Source organism: Aegilops tauschii, chromosome 1 (genome assembly GCF_002575655.3).
Source record: "Aegilops tauschii subsp. strangulata cultivar AL8/78 chromosome 1, Aet v6.0, whole genome shotgun sequence".
NCBI classification, from domain to species: domain Eukaryota; kingdom Viridiplantae; phylum Streptophyta; class Magnoliopsida; order Poales; family Poaceae; genus Aegilops; species Aegilops tauschii.
Window position 1 is genome coordinate 457,335,686 of NC_053035.3, and position 18,363 is coordinate 457,354,048.

The window sequence follows — 18,363 nt, forward strand, 5'->3', positions numbered from 1 at the left end:
CACAACGTGATATGCCAATTTCTATTTACCCTTCATAAGGACCCTTTTCATCAATCCGTTCTGACTAAAGTGGGAGAGACAGACACCCGCTAGCCACCTAATGCAACTAGTCCATGTCAGCCGGTGGAACCTGTCTCACATAAGCGTACGTGTAAGGTCGGTCCGGGCCGCTTCATCCCACAATGCCGCCGAAACAAGATAAGACTAGTAGCGGCAAGAAGAATTGGCAACATCTACGCCCACAACTGCTTCGTGTTCTACTCGTGCATAGAAACTACGCATAAACCTAGCTCATGATGCCACTGTTGGGGAACGTAGCAGAAATTCAAAATTTTCTACGCATCACCAAGATCAATCTATGGAGTAATCTAGCAACGAGGGGAAGGGGAGTGCATCTACATACCCTTGTAGATCGCGATGCGGAAGCGTTGCAAGAACGCGGATGAAGGAGTCGTACTCGTAGCGATTCAGATCACGGTTGATTCCGATCTAGCACCGAAGAACGGTGCCTCCGCGTTCAACACACGTGCAGCCCGGTGACGTCTCCCACGCCTTGATCCAGCAAGGAGAGAGGGAGAGGTTGGGGAAGACTCCATCCAGCAGCAGCACGACGGCGTGGTGGTGGTGGAGGAGCGTGGCAATCCCGCAGGGCTTCGCCAAGCACCGCGGGAGAGGAGGAGGAGGGAGAGGGGTAGGGCTGCGCCGAAAGAGAGACGTTCTCATGTCTTGGGCAGCCCCAAACCTCAACTATATATAGGGGGGGAGGGGGCTGCGCCCCCTCTAGGGTTTCCACCCCAAGGGCTGGCGGCCAGCCATAGATCCCATCTAGGGGGCGGCCAAGGGGAGGAGAGAGGGGGGCGCCACTAGGGTGGGCCTTAAGGCCCATCTGGACCTAGGGTTTGCCCCCTCCCACTCTCCCATGCGCCTTGGGCCTTGGTGGGGGGGGCGCACCAGCCCACCTAGGGCTGGTCCCCTCCCACACTTGGCCCACACAGCCTTCTGGGGCTGGTGGCCCCACTTGGTGGACCCCCGGGACCCTCCCGGTGGTCCCGGTACATTACCGATATCGCCCGAAACTTTTCCGGTGACCAAAACAGGACTTCCCATATATAAATCTTTACCTCCGGACCATTCTGGAACTCCTCGTGATGTCCGGGATCTCATCCGGGACTCCGAACAACATTCGGTAACCACGTACATACTTTCCCTATAACCCTAGCGTCATCGAACCTTAAGTGTGTAGACCCTACGGGTTCGGGAACCATGCAGACATGACCGAGACGTTCTCCGGTCAATAACCAACAGCGGGATCTGGATACCCATGTTGGCTCCCACATGTTCCACGATGATCTCATCGGATGAACCACGATGTCAGGGATTCAATCAATCCCGTATGCAATTCCCTTTGTCTATCGGTATGTTACTTGCCCGAGATTCGATCGTCGGTATCCCGATACCTTGTTCAATCTCGTTACCGGCAAGTCTCTTTACTCGTTCCGTAACTCACATCATCCCGTGATCAACTCCTTGGTCACATTGTGCACATTATGATGATGTCCTACCGAGTGGGCCCAGAGATACCTCTCCGTTTACACGGAGTGACAAATCCCAGTCTCGATTCGTGCCAACCCAACAGACACTTTCGGAGATACCTGTAGTGCACCTTTATAGCCACCCAGTTACGTTGTGACGTTTGGTACACCCAAACCATTCCTACGGTATCCGGGAGTTGCACAATCTCATGGTCTAAGGAAATGATACTTGACATTAGAAAAGCTCTGAGCAAACGAACTACACGATCTTGTGCTAGGCTTAGGATTGGGTCTTGTCCATCACATCATTCTCCTAATGATGTGATCCCGTTATCAACGACATCCAATGTCCATGGTCAGGAAACCGTAACCATCTATTGATCAACGAGCTAGTCAACTAGAGGGTTACTAGGGACATGGTGTTGTCTATGTATCCACACATGTATCTGAGTTTCCTATCAATACAATTCTAGCATGGATAATAAACGATTATCATGAACAAGGAAATATAATAATAACCTATTTATTATTGCCTCTAGGGCATATTTCCAACAGAACCGTGTTCCCAGACAGTCTCAGGTGTAGGGTATTCGAGAGTGACAATATTCTTAGGGTCTTCCTCCTCATCCCCTTCGCCTCCGCTATCTTCTTCATCGCCTTCCTCTTCCTCTTCCCCTTCCCCTTCACTTTCCTCTCCCTCTTCCTCTTCCCTTTCCCCTTCACTTTCCTCTCCCTCTCCCTCTTCCTCTTTGTCAGGATCAATCTCGTCATCATCCTCATCCTCTGGCCCAAGGCTAGTCACATCCTCATCCTCAATCTCATAACCCGCATCAAGAAAACAAACATAGAGCATCATTTGTTCGTCTTCTGCAAACACGGTGTCTTGAGTAGCCCCCTGATCAGTTACTAGATTACAAAAAATGAGATACATGAGCACTAGCACCCAGGACATATTTTTATAGAAGAAGCCTACCTGGGTGAGATCACGGAAATTCGCTCCGGACAGGATTCGAACTCCAGTCTGCAAGATGCGCCACAACGACCTTGCCATTGGGCTACTGCCCGGTCCTCACCAAGCCCCCACTAGGCACCCAAAAAGAAAGCCCCCATTAGGCACGCTGCTATCATATACAACCATATGATGTCCATAATTTCTAGTAGTCCGGACAGTTAATTTACCGTTGAAGTGGACAATAGGGTCGTGGGAGCCTTCTTTCACAACGCTGACTTGGAGGCTAGCCACCACCGGTCCTGTCACTTGTTGCAGTACCAATTTCACCGTGCTATGGAAACTAAGTAGTTGGTCAATGACGCGCTTGTGATCCGGTTTGTGATGGTACGTTGTCACGCCTTTGCTTAACTGTATTTCGGCGTCCTGCTCGCCCTTGTCCTTGATCTTTAAATCGAACTCAAACCACATGAAGGCACCAGTAACCAATGGCCGGTATGGACCTGTTAGAGCTAACATATCCTTCTGTGTAAAGGGTTCTATAGAAGGGCGACGCTACGCGTCCGGTAGAGGATAAAAGAAAAACATCCACCTCTGCGGCCATCCGATTAACGCAAAAATAGCCATCAAATCTTCCCAAACATGCGCCTCGTGAATTGCAACAAGCTGGCTGTTGCGATGTTCACTCTACAACAACGACTTTGTTGCAAAATAACCCAAGCGTCTTTTTAGCGTGACACATGATTTTCTTCAAACATTATTTGCGCAACAAAGTCCATGTTGCAGAAAAATATTTGCAACAGAGGATGTGTTACAGATCCCCCCCCCCTCCCCCCGCGCGCGTTTTCCACCTTTCTGCAACATAGATGATGTTCTGGAAGGATTTTTGCAACAAGGATGACGTTGCGAGAATTTTCTAACGAAAAAATGATCAATTTATGTACGCGCTGGCTACTTGTTGGTGCTTTGTATGTAACATAGCATGTATTACGAACTTGTGTGTGCAACATGCCCAATGTTACAAAACTTGTTGGACCGTCTTGCGTAGCGCTACGTGCCGTATGATTAAAATTAAACCGGACGGCCACGGATGTGGTGGATACACGTGTCTCATCCACTGGTTGAAAGGTAAGGTTTCCCTTTAGAGAAACAGTTAGAATCAAAACACGACTCCAGGTTGGACCATGGTTTTGTATTTTTGCTTTAGAAATATTCCAGCCATAGCCAAAAATCACCAAATTTCACTGATTTTTGTTTTCATTTCGGCCAAAGGATTCCAGCTAAGTTTGACTGAGATTCATTTTTTTTTAAATGAAAATTATTCGAAATTGTTTGTATACCGAAACATTTTCACCGAAGGCAATTATTTCTGTACCTAATAATAAAGGGAGACACGTTTCTCCGATTTGTTTTGGTCCGTCCACCGTCAAAAAGAAAAAAAAATCTATCCAAGCTGGTACTAAATTTATGTGCGTCCATCTACTAGAAAAAGACGGTGTGTCCAAAGTCATGTTCCTTAGCTGCGTGCGCTGTGGCCCAACGAAAGCAGCCCACTTATTTTCCTACCAAGGCAGCTGGGAAAACCCTATTTGCCGCATGCTCTGACAAATACTCGGAGTTTCACATGAGGTGCCCATGACTGGGCCGGCTCGTTTACCTTTTTTGTTTGCCCGTTTCTATTTTTCTATTTTGGTTCCTTTTCCCTTTTGTCTTCCAAGTTTATTTTATTTTTCCTTCTTTTAAATGAATATATGTTCAATAAATGCTTAGAATTTCGTTTTTTTATATTTTCAAAAAATGTTGAAAATTCAAAAAAAAATCCGTTTCAAAAATGTTTGACAATTTAATTTTTTTCCCACTCCGGAATTTGTTCAAATTAAGAAATGTTCACATTAAAAAAAACATTATGTCTTCCACTATTGTTTGAGATTTTTTTAAGACGTTAAAAATTCAAAAAAAAATATTCTTCTTTTAGTGAAATTTTTACAAATTCAAATAACTTTCATGTTTAAAAAACACAATGTCTAAAAGAATCTGAATGTTCAAAACATGTTCCTGTTCAAAAACTGTTCACAAAAAAATGGTCATATTTTACAAAAAAACATGTTTTCAAAAAATGTTCGTGAATTCCAAAAATGTTCTGTTTTGAATTTTTTTTCGTATTTTTCAACAATATACGGAATATTCAGAAAACTGTTCGCATCTTTCAAAAATGTTCGAGACATAAAAAAATGTCCACGTTTCCAAGAATATTCGGCAATTCATAATTATTAGATCTTTTTGAAAATTCAAAAGAATCTATCAAAAAATGTTTCGAACCTGTCTCTGCAGTATATTCTTAAATATTCGCGCTGGCCATGGTCAGGTCTTTGAGGTCGTGAGTTTGATTCTTCAACGCGTCTTTTTATTGTTTTTCTCATGCCTTACAAATACAGGTCATTTCGGTGCCTGCCAGTGGGCCGGACCAGACATGAACTTTGTATGTTCACAGGCTATTTTACGCAACTAGCGTCATATACTAGCTCCCACGCAGCTGGCTCAAGAAAAAGCAAAAATAATTGCTCTATCCCCAAGACTGTTTATTGGGCCTCAGTCGCACTCCACTACTGGGCCTGCTCCACATGCAGCCCATCGATCCTCGTCAAGGGAGGCAAAAATATTTTACAGCTATAAGAAATCGAAGTTGCAATGTCGCCTTCGGTTCCACAGGCGGATGCCAACAGAACTAGGTCGGTTTTTTACGTATAAAAAGGATGGTCCTCCTATTAAAATACATATAGATTTTGTTCCGTCCGTTCAGCACATGGTTCCTGGTTTTTTTCATTTGTCCCCGGGTGGGCCGAACTGGACCTATCATGCATATTTTTAACCCTAGTCTAGATTCGTCACGGCCCCGGTATATCAGCGATTGTCAGAGATTCCTCCATCAAAAAGCGATGAAATGGTCGTTGTAGACTTAACTGCGCACAATTGCACCAAAGCAATCGTCAAACCGACGCTCAAGGAGGCAGGGATGGCGAAAACGAATCCGTTGTCCAGAAAATTCTGCACAGACGCGTGAGAATAATGTTGATGTTGAGATCCCGAGCTCCATGGACTATTTTTTCCATGATCTTGGTTGAGATCATAGTTGATGTTGATGAAGACACCCGTTCGATATTGATGATATGACATGGAGCATAGTCCTCGGACCAACCGAGATGACCAGTCGAGCCGACGACGAAGATGCCGACATTGACGATGAAGTTTCGTTCTGGCGCGTAGATCGCATCGGAGCCAATCTGAATACCCAACGAGCGCGTCTTGGATTGACCTGGCCCGTGCACTCGGTCTAACTGAAAGTGCAGCTGCACTTTCTAGCATTCGGGCTTTCTCTATGATTTTATCACCTGTGGCACAACCGACATTATCGGGCTCACCCTCTTCCCTTTGACTAGCAAAAGGCACACCCACTGGGACTGGACACCATGCAAACGGCGGAGCTATGTGAAAAACAATGGGCCCATGCCCCCCCCCCCTCCCTCCGCATTTGCATCCTACCTTATTCGTATTTCTCATGCATGGGGTAGAGCAGGTGCAAGGAATTCTCGAAGGAAGTGAGGGGCAACGGAAGGTGCGGCGCGCTAGGGGGTAGGGCTGACGCCGGTGTTGCACATGATGGCTCAAGGCCGGCTGAAAAGTGCTTGCTGGCCGGCGCTGCGCCGCGCGCGTCTCGCTCAATCCCTCTCTGTCTATATCGATCTTTCCACTGTTCTCTAGTCTAATACAATTATTTTAAATCACATTGGAGCCCAAGAACAAGGAATATAGTCTACGTTGGCAAATGACATTGGACGAATACATGTTTGTATTTTTTGCATGATCATAATAAATTAATACTTTTAGTGGTGTCACCTAAAATCATAAGTGAACAAAAAATAGAAAAAAAAAATCTAGTGGCATTGGTATTACCCTTAAAGAAGAATAAACATTGAAAATCAAATCAAATAATACAAAAATTGCACACAATTTACACACAAGTTGCTTATTTTATTATATGTAAGAATAAGCATACAATAGTGTTTTTCGCAAAAAGAAGTATTGTAAGAAAGAATGAGTTCGTAACAATGATATTACCCATAAAAAAAGAAATGAAATAAAAACAGAATGAATTAGTGGCATTATTATTACCCTTAAAGAGGAAATTAAAAACTTGCACACAAAATATCATTATTCCACCGCGCAATTAACACTTCATCATGTATTTTTCAACATTTACACATATATAGCCAACATTTCAGCATGTATACTCCAACATTTCAGTACATATATACCATATTTTAGCATTTGAGCACATATAGATGATGATTTGTTGCGCGATGGAATAAAAAGAATGATATTGATTTTCAAAAATGGATAGCAATAAGCACAAAATAGATGGCACTAAACAGTGTCCAGTCATATACATGGGTGAGTAGCCTGTATGTGAATTTTTAGAGAAACATTCACACCTATTCTTTTTTTTCAATTACAAGACAAGTAAGATGGACATAATTTTCTCTATTTTTCTTTTATTGAAGGTACTTCTGCATCCCCTACTTCGAAATAATAACCCGAAGGAGACTATATGATAAGATTAATAGAACCGTGAGTTTACAAAACAAGATCAACATGTTTAAACAAGATCATGCACATGTGCTGCCGTTCAACTACGTGAGGTATTGTTCAACAACGTGAGGTATTCGTTGCAACGGTACTTCAATCCACTCCACTTAATATGCAGTTCAGAAGGACGCTAATTGGCAACCGTTGGGAAGAATGGCTCCATCTAGTAGGTAGACTGATGGCGGTTCAACTATCTCAACGGCCCGACGCATTACGCTGGAAACTTACTAGGTCCGGAGAGTTTACTGTTAAATCAATGTATGTTGATGTTATCAATTCAAGCTCGATTCCTAGTTCCAAACATGTTTGGGCTGTCAAAGTTCCGTTAAAAATCGAAGTATTTATGTGGTTTGTCCATAAACAAGTAATTTTAACCAAGGACAATTTAGCAAAGCGTAATTGGACAGGACCTACTAGGTGTAGTTTCTGTGATCGGGATGAGACTATCAAACACCTTTTTCTTGATTGCCCGTTAGCCAAAGTTCTTTGGCGGACAGTTCATATTGCTTTTAACATTACTCCACCGCGGTCTGTCAACACGTTATTTGGAACGTGGCTTAACGGGATAGGGCCCGAAACAGCGAGACACATTCGCGTAGGAGTCCGTGCTTTATTGTGGGCAGTCTGGAACTGCAGAAATGACTTGGTTTTTAACAGAACAAAAAATATTCATTTTTTGCAGGTTATCTTCCGAGCCACTGCGTTGATCCGTATGTGGTCGCTACTTAGTCCGACGGAGGCCAGGGAGCGTTTGGTTACTGGATCTATCCGCTGAGAGATGGTAGCACGGGATATATTCAACCGGTTTGGATGGCGGTCATGTAATAGGATAGGCAATTAGTTTTCCTATCTTTATTATGTCAGCCAGTTGTGGCTTTTTCTGGCGAGTTTGTTTTCGCCTTTTTTAGCTCTTGGTGAGCTCTCCTTTATTTATCGTTTTCAGACTTAAAGACCTTGTTGAACCTATTTATTTGTTAATAAGTTGGCCGTATGCATCGTTCTGATGCAGAGGCCAGGGAGTCCCTTTTTGAAAAAAAAAGCACATGTGCTGCCGTTTCTTCTTTTGATCGATCGGGCTTCGAGACGATGGACTAGCGATCGGGCGAGCTGACTAAGACTGTCCAAGAGGGAGCTTGACTAACATAGGCCTAAAACTGAAAGTGGCAACGTGAGTTTGGGCTCAAATCAGGGGGCCCTGAATATTGGGGGCCCTGTGCGAGTGCACAGCTCGCAAATGGCTGTCAGCGGCCCTGACACACACACACGCATGCACACACGCACGCACGCACGCGCGCGCGCACACACACACAAATGATGTTCTTTAAGAAGGACAAATTAGTGGCATTGATGTTACCCTTAGATAAGTAATAAAATGAAGGAAAAAACAAAACTTGCACACAATTGAACAGAAATTGCAAATTTTATAATATATGCAAGAATAAACACATAATACTGAAATCTTCGCACTCTAATACAATTTACACACATACAAATGAATAAAAAATACGCAGAAAATAGTTTTTTTAGATTTCCAGAGAATAGAGACAACAACAGCCAACGGCTGGCTAGCGGGCTTCAAGCCAAATAACTAAATTGATTGACCCCAAAACATGAGCAAGTAAAAAAATTCAGCCCAACCCATAAAACGGCACACGAAAAGAACAGCACGATTTTTAGAGCACAACGAATGGACGGACAAAGATTCGACTGACCCAAATTTAAAAAACAGGCAACTTGAGTATAGCTAAAATGCTAAACAAACTCATTCTGAATGGACGGACAAAGATTCGACTGACCCAAATTTAAAAAACATGCAACTTGCATATAGCTAAAATGCTAAACAAACTCATTCCGTATGCGGTGCCTGTTCAAGAATTCGCCCGATTAACCAGTTAACTTGCCGATTAATCCCTACTTGTAGGGTCACCTCGTAGCCGATAAATTCGTCCGATTAATTGATTAAATAACCAATTAACTTACCGATTAGCCTATATACTAATCCTCTCCTCGCTAGGCAACCGAGCAGCTGGTAGTTAACAATTTCGTCAACAAAAACCAGTGCGACGGTGGAGGAATGTTTCAGCCGATCGATCCCGTCCACGGACTAGCAAGAGTGCAAGACCCCCAAGTTCTGCACGCACAGGTCCATCGACTCAAAGATCACCCACCCAACCCAACGTGGAAGTGCTTGTCAAACGCCGCCGTCAATGGTGCACGCCGTCCAGAGCTGAGCTCTCCAAGCTCGTAGACGGGCGTGCCGCTGGGAAACCACGAGGCAGGACTGAAGCATGCCCACGACGCCGCGACAACTAATCCTACTTTGTTCGCGAGACGCTGCTGTCAGCACCCAGCAAAAACAAAAAACAAAAAGATCCGCCTGCATGCGCTGCCGTTGCCGTTGCACCGGTCGGTCGCCGTCGCCGTCGCCGTTTCATCTGAACTGAAAAAGGTGGATCTAACTAGCTAGCCTGGCCTTCCTGGACCGTGCTGACCTGCTTCCCGGACCCTGCCGCGTCGCCGGCCAGAAGCTTCGGAAGAAAAAACGAGGCACGAGCCGGGCCGGTGGCGCCGGAGGTCAAACCATCGGACCGTGACCATGCATGCAATCATGCATCAGAGTCAGCGACAGCGAGCTTTCTTCACGATTCGATCGGCTTACTGGATTGAAAGGCTAGCTAGTGGGCATGAGCTACCCCGCAAAAAAAAAAAGTGGGCATGTGCTGCAACGTGTACAGGCGACCGGCATCCATCCAGTCCGGTCGTGCGACCGTGCTGCATGGTGATGGTAGCACGCCATTGCCGGGCCGTTGGGTGTGTGTAATTCGATCTGTTCACAGTCTAGCCGAACCTAGGTATAGTGGGTGTGCACATTGGACTTATCAAACAGTCGTTTGCCTATACCATGGGGCTGCACTGGTTTGAACAGATCCATTCGACTATTCGTTGGAGCCACTCCAGCGAGCATGTGGTCGTGTGAGAGCCGGGATCGATGAACAAAACGCATGCACGCAGGAATTGTTGGTTATCATGCAGGAATTAATGAATAATTCAGGATAGCGATTGTCCGTACTCTTTCTGTTTCTTTTTAGTCCGCATATAAGATTTGGTTAAAGCTAAACTTTGTTAAGTTTGACTAATTTTATAATAAAAAAATCGACATCCATACTACAAAATTTATATGTTATGAAAATTAATTTCATCATGCATCTAATAATATTGATTCCATAGTGTGAATGTTGACATTTTTTATACAAAACTAGTCAAGCTTTGTATGCAAATTAAAAAGAAACGGAGGGAGTACACAATAAATTTGCCACCCCCCGTAGGATCTTGCTACTAGAGCTTCCAGGCCCCTTCTCAATTAATCCTCACGTGCGCGATTGATCGGTTGTGCGCCTCCTGACGGCGACGGGAATGAAAATAACAGCCGAATCGTGTAGTTCTCTAATCGATCCGGTCATCTTATTTTAAGGAGCAGGTGAGCAATTTGCGAACAACGTTTGGGTGGATAATAGCAAGTTGATTGGTTGGGTGCTTGAACACTTGTGCTAATATGCTATACTACTTTTGCGAGCTCTTGATCACTTATTGCAGTTCCAGTCTCCCAGATGATGTGGTAGCGCGAGTGCGTCGTGTCTTGTTTGTGACAGATTGGGACACGTATAGCCACGGTCAAAACAAAAGGTTATTTAAAAAAAAGAGAACTTCAAAGTGACGGTTGTTGGCAATCGAATGCAAAGCAAGCTAGTCTTCTTACATGGTAACAAGGACGGAGCTTCGTAGATGGTAACATGGACGGTAATTTCTCTGTTATTTGTCGCATCAACATCAACCAGGTAGGTGGAGTAGTTATAATCGGCATAAACAGCTAGCGATCCTCGGCTACTCCGACAGCGTGGAGAGCAGACGTCAACAAGATGACCTGCACAGACGGCGCTATCCTCTATGCGCGCGCAAGCTGATGGATCTAGCGCGAGCGCTGCTGGCCACCCAGTTCGAGCCCAGCCGGCGTTCGTGGCAGGTTCCGATGGATCAGTCGATCGAGCGCGACGCCCCCCTCCCCCTGTGAGGCCGCACTGGAGCCATGCATTGGGTGTGTGCGTGTGGATAGGCAGAAATCCATACGGCCGGCCAGCCTCGAGCGACAGGGACGCCGGCGGGCCGGCCGGGGCAGGTGAACTGATCGAAAGCGGCGCACCCGATCGACCGGAGGATCCAGCAGCGCCACCGCTTTTCGATCGTATCGGGAAGGGAAGATCGTGGAGTGGAAGCCCCGGGCCCGGTTCCGAGGACAAACTGCTCTCTCGTCGTGCGTGTGCGCGCGCGCTGCCGTGGGCGTTGGTGTGCCGGCCGGAGGCTTCCGAGAAGAGAGCTAGGGAGGCAGCAGCGGCCAACGTCGTCGCACGTGCGATCAGGAATTTGAAGAGCTGGTGGCGTACCACTTGTGTTGCTATCGTGCCCAAGTTAAGTTGCGTCTGAAGGGCGGCATGGCAGGGTGCGCGCCCATCACCATGCACCCGCCGCGCACCGGCCGATGCCATCGGCATCTAGTAAAGCTCTCGCCACGCGAGACGCCGAATCCAGCTGCGAGGAGGGCATAGCCCACACACAAACAGAAAAGGAACGAGCCGCGAAAGCGAGCCAATGAGGCCACGGATGATAAAACTGAGAGGTCGGCGAGCTGCGTGTGTGATCGCCAAACATAGAAAGATTCGGGCCGGGGCGACAGGGACTCCCGGAATTCGTCCGGTACCGTGACGTGACGGGCATCGATGGTGATCCTTCCTTGCAAACAAAACTGTTAAAGCTGCGGGGAATCTGACGGTGTTTTCTGGTACTAGATCGCTCTATCTTTTGTTTTGTTTGCCATGGCTACGTACGTGGCCCCGTGCGTTAATTTCATTCGCTCGGTTGTATTATTGGATACGAATGAAAGCCACGTCTGATGTACGGTGCACCTAGGTACCGACCGGGACGTCTGTTTCTTTCCGTTCTTTATTACACCTGACCTCACGTCGTTCAGGATGGTGAGCTAAGCTATAGCTAGCTAGCTGCTGCTTCACTCGGATGATATGGTTGGTTTGCGCTTCGACTTGCGGCGGCGACGGGTCAGTGAGCAGTGAGCAGTTTGGCGCTACTGCCTTTCCCTGCCGCGGCAGCATCAGCTCAGGCTCAGTTGAGTGCTGGTGCAACCCAATCGTCACGTCCTTTCTGGCTTGGAAATTTGCAGTGCCTTTGGAGGCCAAGCCCTTATCAAAAGGTTCTGTAGTTGCTCTCTACACATGTCAGTGAAAACACAAATGAATGCCGTCTTGAACGACAACGAGCTTCATGTTATTGAATTCATGCTCCAGCCAGTTGCTCCAAAAGTCCAAACTGATGGGGAGTTTTGCTTTGGTTTGTTAGGTTTTCGTGCCCTCATGTTGGTCGTCCGAGTGTTGAAAACACTCGGGCTCTGAGGGAGAGTCACCAACGGTGATGGTTCTATCTTGATTTGCGGTAAAGTTGATGGTCTCATCAACAAGTTCTTGCCGAAGTACATTGGCATCGATGGGGGGTTGGGTCTCCTCCTACGGCCCTCGCCTTTTTCTATAGGTTGACGATCCGTGCTTCGAATCATCGTTGATGGCGTCTCCAGGAAGCGCACGGTTGCTTTATGGTTGTGCTTCCAAAGATTCACTGGCTCCAGTGATGCAGAGCAGGTGAGGCATCAAGCTAGGCTGTGTCCTTGGCTTCTGCAGGCCAGAGACGACGACAAATTCTTCTTGGGTTTGTTTGTGATTTTAACTTATATCGTGGGTGTTAACGCAAGGCTCGTGACTTGGTTAATATATGGCTCATGGCCTTTGGTAAAAGAAGAATGTTTGATTGGTGAACAAAATGATATAAATATGCGACTAGAGGGATTAGATATTTGTTCGGTTGGTTTTGATGACTCACCCTTGATTGTTGATTCCTATGCCCCATCGTTAGTGCTCAAACATTGTACCTCAAACCCTCTTTACCCCTTCTCAACGTTGTCGCTCCATCTAGCTTGCTCCAAACTCAACCAACCCCCACCCACCCACCCCCAAACGGAAGCCTTACCTCGCACAAGCTCTGTGTCATCACCAACTTCGACTTGATCTAAGCTCACCGCTGTTGCTGCGAAGAATCAAACAACCAAGGAAAACTACAAAATTGCGAAATTTCAGTCAACCACAATGTAGCAAAAAACTGAAAGTTGTCCGATCAAGTATAGGAATTCAATGAATATGGCCTGGCATAGCAAATACTCCCTCCATCTTACTAACAGAAGTTCTATGTTTGTCTTAGCTCAGAAAATTTAATTCGACCAAATTTGAAGAATATGACAAAATCTACATCATGTGTGCATGATACAATTTTTTTATAAAGAATCTAAAGTTCTGCATGTTGATATATGTTTCTATGAACTTTAAAGAAGGACGACGATAACTATCACACGTGTGGGCGTTAAGTAGTCTGTCCACACATTTTGTGTGGTGTCTAAGAGGACCAGCCCACACGCCTATGTGTGAGCAAAACAACTAGCGTCCACACGCCTCTTTTTTTCCTTGCGGTCCCTCTTACACGCCTACGTGTGGGCAAAATGCATAATGCCCACACGACCTCTCTCAGCCACCTACCTCACGGTCCCGCACGCCCCGCGTACAGTCACCACGCGTCCCCGCAGTTGCCATGGTCCGGACCCTCTTCAATGTCCGTTTAACTGCAGTTGCCATGTCGCTGAACTACAGTTGCCATGTCGGACAACTACAGTTGCCATGGTTGCTCAACTGCAGTTGCCATCTCAGGTCAAGTGCCAGATGCCATTTTGGACAACTGCAGTTGTTGCCATGTATGGTCTGGTTTACTATAGTTGCCATGATTTGAAAATTTTAGAGGTTGCCACCTACTAACACTAAGCAGTTGCCATGTATAATCTGGTTTACTACAGTTGCCATGATTTGAAAACCTTAGGAGTTGCCACCTACTAACACTAGACAGTTGCCGTGTAGCGCTACAAAGAGACATGACAAAACAACATGTTCGGGTAAACAGAGAGTTGCCATCTGCTTACAAGCACACTAGGGCAGTTGCCGTGTACCCTGCAAAACACATGACAACTGACATGTTCGGGTAAAAAAAAAGAGTTGCCATCTGCTACACTAGGGCAGTTGCCATGTACACTACAAAACGTATGGCAACTGGCAGCTTGGGTGTGGGAGAGGAGACGGGCGTGTGGGCGAGATGGCAAATGTCCACACACCAGCCCTTGTGCGTGAGTGAAAACTGGCGTGTGGGCGAACTGCTAAACGCCCACACACCGGCCCCTCCATGTGGTGAAATGGACGTGTGGGCGACCGGGTGAATGCCCACACACCGGCCAGTCCTACGTGGCACCACAATCATGCCAAGATTCGTGCACCCACAAATGAACGCGGATCCATGCGTGTGGGCGAGATGCAAACGTCCACACATGTGGGCGTTAGTGTTTCCGTTAAAGAAATATGAATTAGAATAAGGCTAAAACTTTAATTAATTTACAGAAGGGATGGAGTATACATGTACTGCGTTTGTGGACGGATTTGGAATGTGTTGCTTTCCAGATCAAGTAAAGCTGGTCCCCAAAATGTGTTGAGTAGAACGCAAACGAAACAATACTGTTTTTTTAACATAGTACAAACGCAAACGCCCATACATATGCGCATACATTTATTCATATGAACGCACACACGCAACCTTACCTTTATGAGCACTTTCGAGAGACTGAGTCGGTATATCATCTCGTGAAGTCACCATAAGCGTCTCGTCGTCGATGGAAACGTCCCCTCCCATTGAAAGCGCACCGTCAAAAATTCTGAAATAAATTCAGAAATAATGCAAGCAGGACTAAAATTTTGGTGGGTTGAGAATACTGCTTTTGATTGCTTGAATTGAGCCAGGAGGGACCACACACACTCCTACGTGGCCGAAGAAGACCTTTCTTCAAGTCTTTGTTCTCGAGGCAATTCTCCCACCCCACCCTTGCATAAGTGATAAGTGGCACGAGGAGCCTGTCTGCGGCGGCGGGCGGGCAATCCACTCACCATCGCCGAACCTTCTCAGCACGAAGCTCACCGGGAAGCCGCCCAAAATCCCCAGGAGCTCACGGCCAGCGCCTCCTCCTACTACAAATCTACCCGCCAAATCCACTCCCCAACCCAATCCATGCAGCAGCAGCTGAGCAGCGGCAATTTAGAGGGTCTTATAAATACGAAGCGCTCTCGCCGGTGCCAAACTCAGTCATGGCGGCAGTCGGAGCGGCACCACTGCTCTACCAACAGCAGGCGCAGGCGGCGGGCGACGGCTGCTACTTCTCTTTCATGTCCTCCTACTTCTCCCACGGGGAAGCCAGCTCGAACGCCTCCAGCCCGGCGTCCAGCTTCTCCGCCGCGCTCGGCGCCACGCCGCCCGCTGCACCGGTGATCTCCGCCGACCCCGCGCCGCAGTTCGACATCTCCGAATACCTCTTCGACGAGGGCGCGTTCGCCGCGCCGCTCCCGCCCGTCGTCTCCGTGCCGGCCGTTGGCGCGGTTGCTGCAAGTTCGACGACCGCGGTGACTGCGAGGAGCGCCGAGTCGGCGGAGCGGCCGCGGACGGAGCGCATCGCGTTCCGGACTCGGTCGGAGATCGAGATCCTCGACGACGGCTACAAGTGGCGCAAGTACGGCAAGAAGTCCGTCAAGAACAGCCCAAACCCAAGGAACTACTACCGGTGCTCGACGGAAGGGTGCAGCGTGAAGAAGCGGGTGGAGCGGGACCGGGACGACCCGGCGTACGTGGTGACCACGTACGAGGGCACGCACAGCCACGTCAGCCCCAGCACCGTCTACTACGCCAGCCAGGACGCCGCCTCCGGCCGCTTCTTCGTCGCCGGCACACACCCGCCGCCAGGCTCACTCAACTAGCTCGTGCTTCGCAAATCAGCTCTAGGACAACCGGACCGGAGTTTGGCCAAGCACATACTGATATTCTTCTGCATGTGCTGCCCGGACGGTCGACATCGTTCATCCCAACTGAAAAAGCCGGAGCTAGCCAGCCTTGCCTTCCAAGTGGAACATGATTGAGAGAGCAAATGGTCCTCGTTGTGGAAGAAGATGCTCCCCAGTGTAATCGACAACGTAAGCTAGCTGGACTTCGAAGCGTAAAAGGATTGAGGATAGAAAATGATCTTCCATGAGGAAGATCAGATGCTCCACTATACTCAACAATGTAAAAACAATGTCAGCTAGATGGCCTATGAAGGGGAACGCGTGATTCATGATGGCAAATGATATTTGGTCGGGAAGAAAATATCACTGTACTAAGTAAACGTCCGTTTATAAGGAAGCCATACGCATGATAAAGAGCATCTACATCGGCGATGGGCGAATTCGATTCCTCAAACGCCCGCGGACACGATCAGACGTGTCGGCGGATAGTGACCGGTCATGCCTAAAATTATCTACTCTGCATCGGAGTCTCTCATATTTCAACCCCTAGATCCATACAAAGCATGTAAAAAAATAATCTTATGTACCACCCTTGCTAGCTTCGTCGTGGGAGATGACCACGACGTCCGTGCCGGGAGCCAGGTGGATGGGCGCGTAGAAGGATTACGGCTCCTCCTCCTCCTGCTCGACCTCATCCATGTAGGCGAACATCTCCTTCTCCACGGCGTGTTGCGCCTTCATTCCTGCCGGCGACGGCGTCTCGCCTCCGTATCCGGCTCCGAGCGGACGGAATCGAGGATGGCTTGCTGCTCCGCCTGCAGATCCGCGTCCCCCACATCCTCCTCCGGCACCTCCTCCTCCTCCTCCTCAACCTCCCCCTCCTCCTCCAACTCCTCCTATGAATCCACTTCATCCGGAGGTAGCCTCGCTGCGATCCGAGCTTCGCGCCTTGCCCGGATTTGCTCAAGGAGCTCCAGCCGGCACTCCGGCGTTAGAAATGGGTAGCCCTTATCCGGCTGCGTGGGGGCGTGATGAAAGAACATGCGGTGCCCCCATGTTTGGTTTTGGTAATTGATGACAATCTCTATGGACTAATGGTTGCCTTGAGTTATATTTGAAGGATTTGTCCATAGGCATTTCTTGAAGTCCATGTGTTGGTTTCAAGGAGTTTATGTGGTGACCAAGGTGTTATTAAGGAATTATCCAAAGATTGGTCATGTGAGAGTTGAGCTTATTGCAAGCATGTCTTGGAGAAGAAGATTGTGTGATCATTCATGTATATCTTCAAGACATCATCCAAATGAAGAGAGTTGAAAAGATTCAAGGTTGATCAAGACTAAGTCAAGAGTGAATCAACTTGATCAACTCACAAAGCGTAGAAGATGTACCGAGAGGGATCAAGCGATCCCATGGTGTGGTAAGCATTGTCAATTACGCTTTGTGTACTAACCCATGATCTTCGTGAGAGTTCTTTGTGGGGTTAGGTTGCGGTGTGCAAGTTCAAGTGAAGCATCATGAAGAGATCAAATGCTTGAATCTTGCCGTCCATTGTGGTGACAATGGACTTGTGAAGATGTTGCGGTGTGCAAGTTCAAGTGAAGCATCATGAAGAGATCAAATACTTGAAGCTCGCCGTCCATTGTGGTGACAATGGACTTGTGAAGATGTGCGGAAGAGTGGCTCACCCATAGCGGAGTATGGGGGAGCAATCAACTAGTCTTCATCGAGCCAACGCAACCAAGAAAGGTGGTCCAACTTGAGGGAGTCAAGATCGTCATCATCTAGCTCAAGTGGACCATGTGCAAGGCAAAGGTTTGCCCTTGATAGGTTTTCTATTTTACCGGTCTCATGATGGTAGTTGGGAGACCGGGTTATAAGATCGATTGCCGTACTATCAAGGGGGGCTCTCGATGAGTAGCTTGATCGTATCATTCGTAGAGAGCTCAAACCATTGCATCCTTGCATCATCTTTCTTAGTTCTTGTTTGGTTCTTCTCTTTGTGAGTTTTGGAGCCTACGTACCAGGCCCCTACCGCGTCGACTCGAGGGGTCATTTTTCGTGTCGGGTTCAGCGGTAGTCGCGCGGCAGTAAGACCCGGTAGTTCCGCTTATAAGCGGTACTACCGCCCCAAGGTTCATGTTTTGTTGATCCGTTTCCCTGCTTCTTCCGCCCGAGCGGTAGTACCGCTCGTGTGCGGGCTGAGCACATAACGGTTGGATTTTCCCCCTCCTATAAAAGGGGGTCTTCTTCCCCAATGAACCTT

The 18,363-nt window shown here is 47.6% G+C and overlaps 1 protein-coding gene across 1 annotated transcript; it reads left to right on the forward strand.

The window, feature by feature from the left end:
• Nucleotides 1-15,150: 15,150 nt before the first annotated feature.
• LOC109778386 (uncharacterized) lies at nucleotides 15,151-16,566 on the forward strand. The gene has a single exon (XM_020336942.4). It carries the CDS (start codon nucleotides 15,414-15,416, stop codon nucleotides 16,074-16,076), a length of 663 nt encoding a protein of 220 aa, XP_020192531.1. The 5' UTR covers nucleotides 15,151-15,413; the 3' UTR covers nucleotides 16,077-16,566.
• The last annotated feature ends 1,797 nt before the right edge of the window (nucleotides 16,567-18,363 follow it).

What these genes read in the sequence shown, in the direction of transcription:
- LOC109778386 (XM_020336942.4), top strand. Translation starts at nt 15,414, where the DNA reads ATGGCGGCAGTCGGAGCGGCACCACTGCTCTACCAACAGCAGGCGCAG.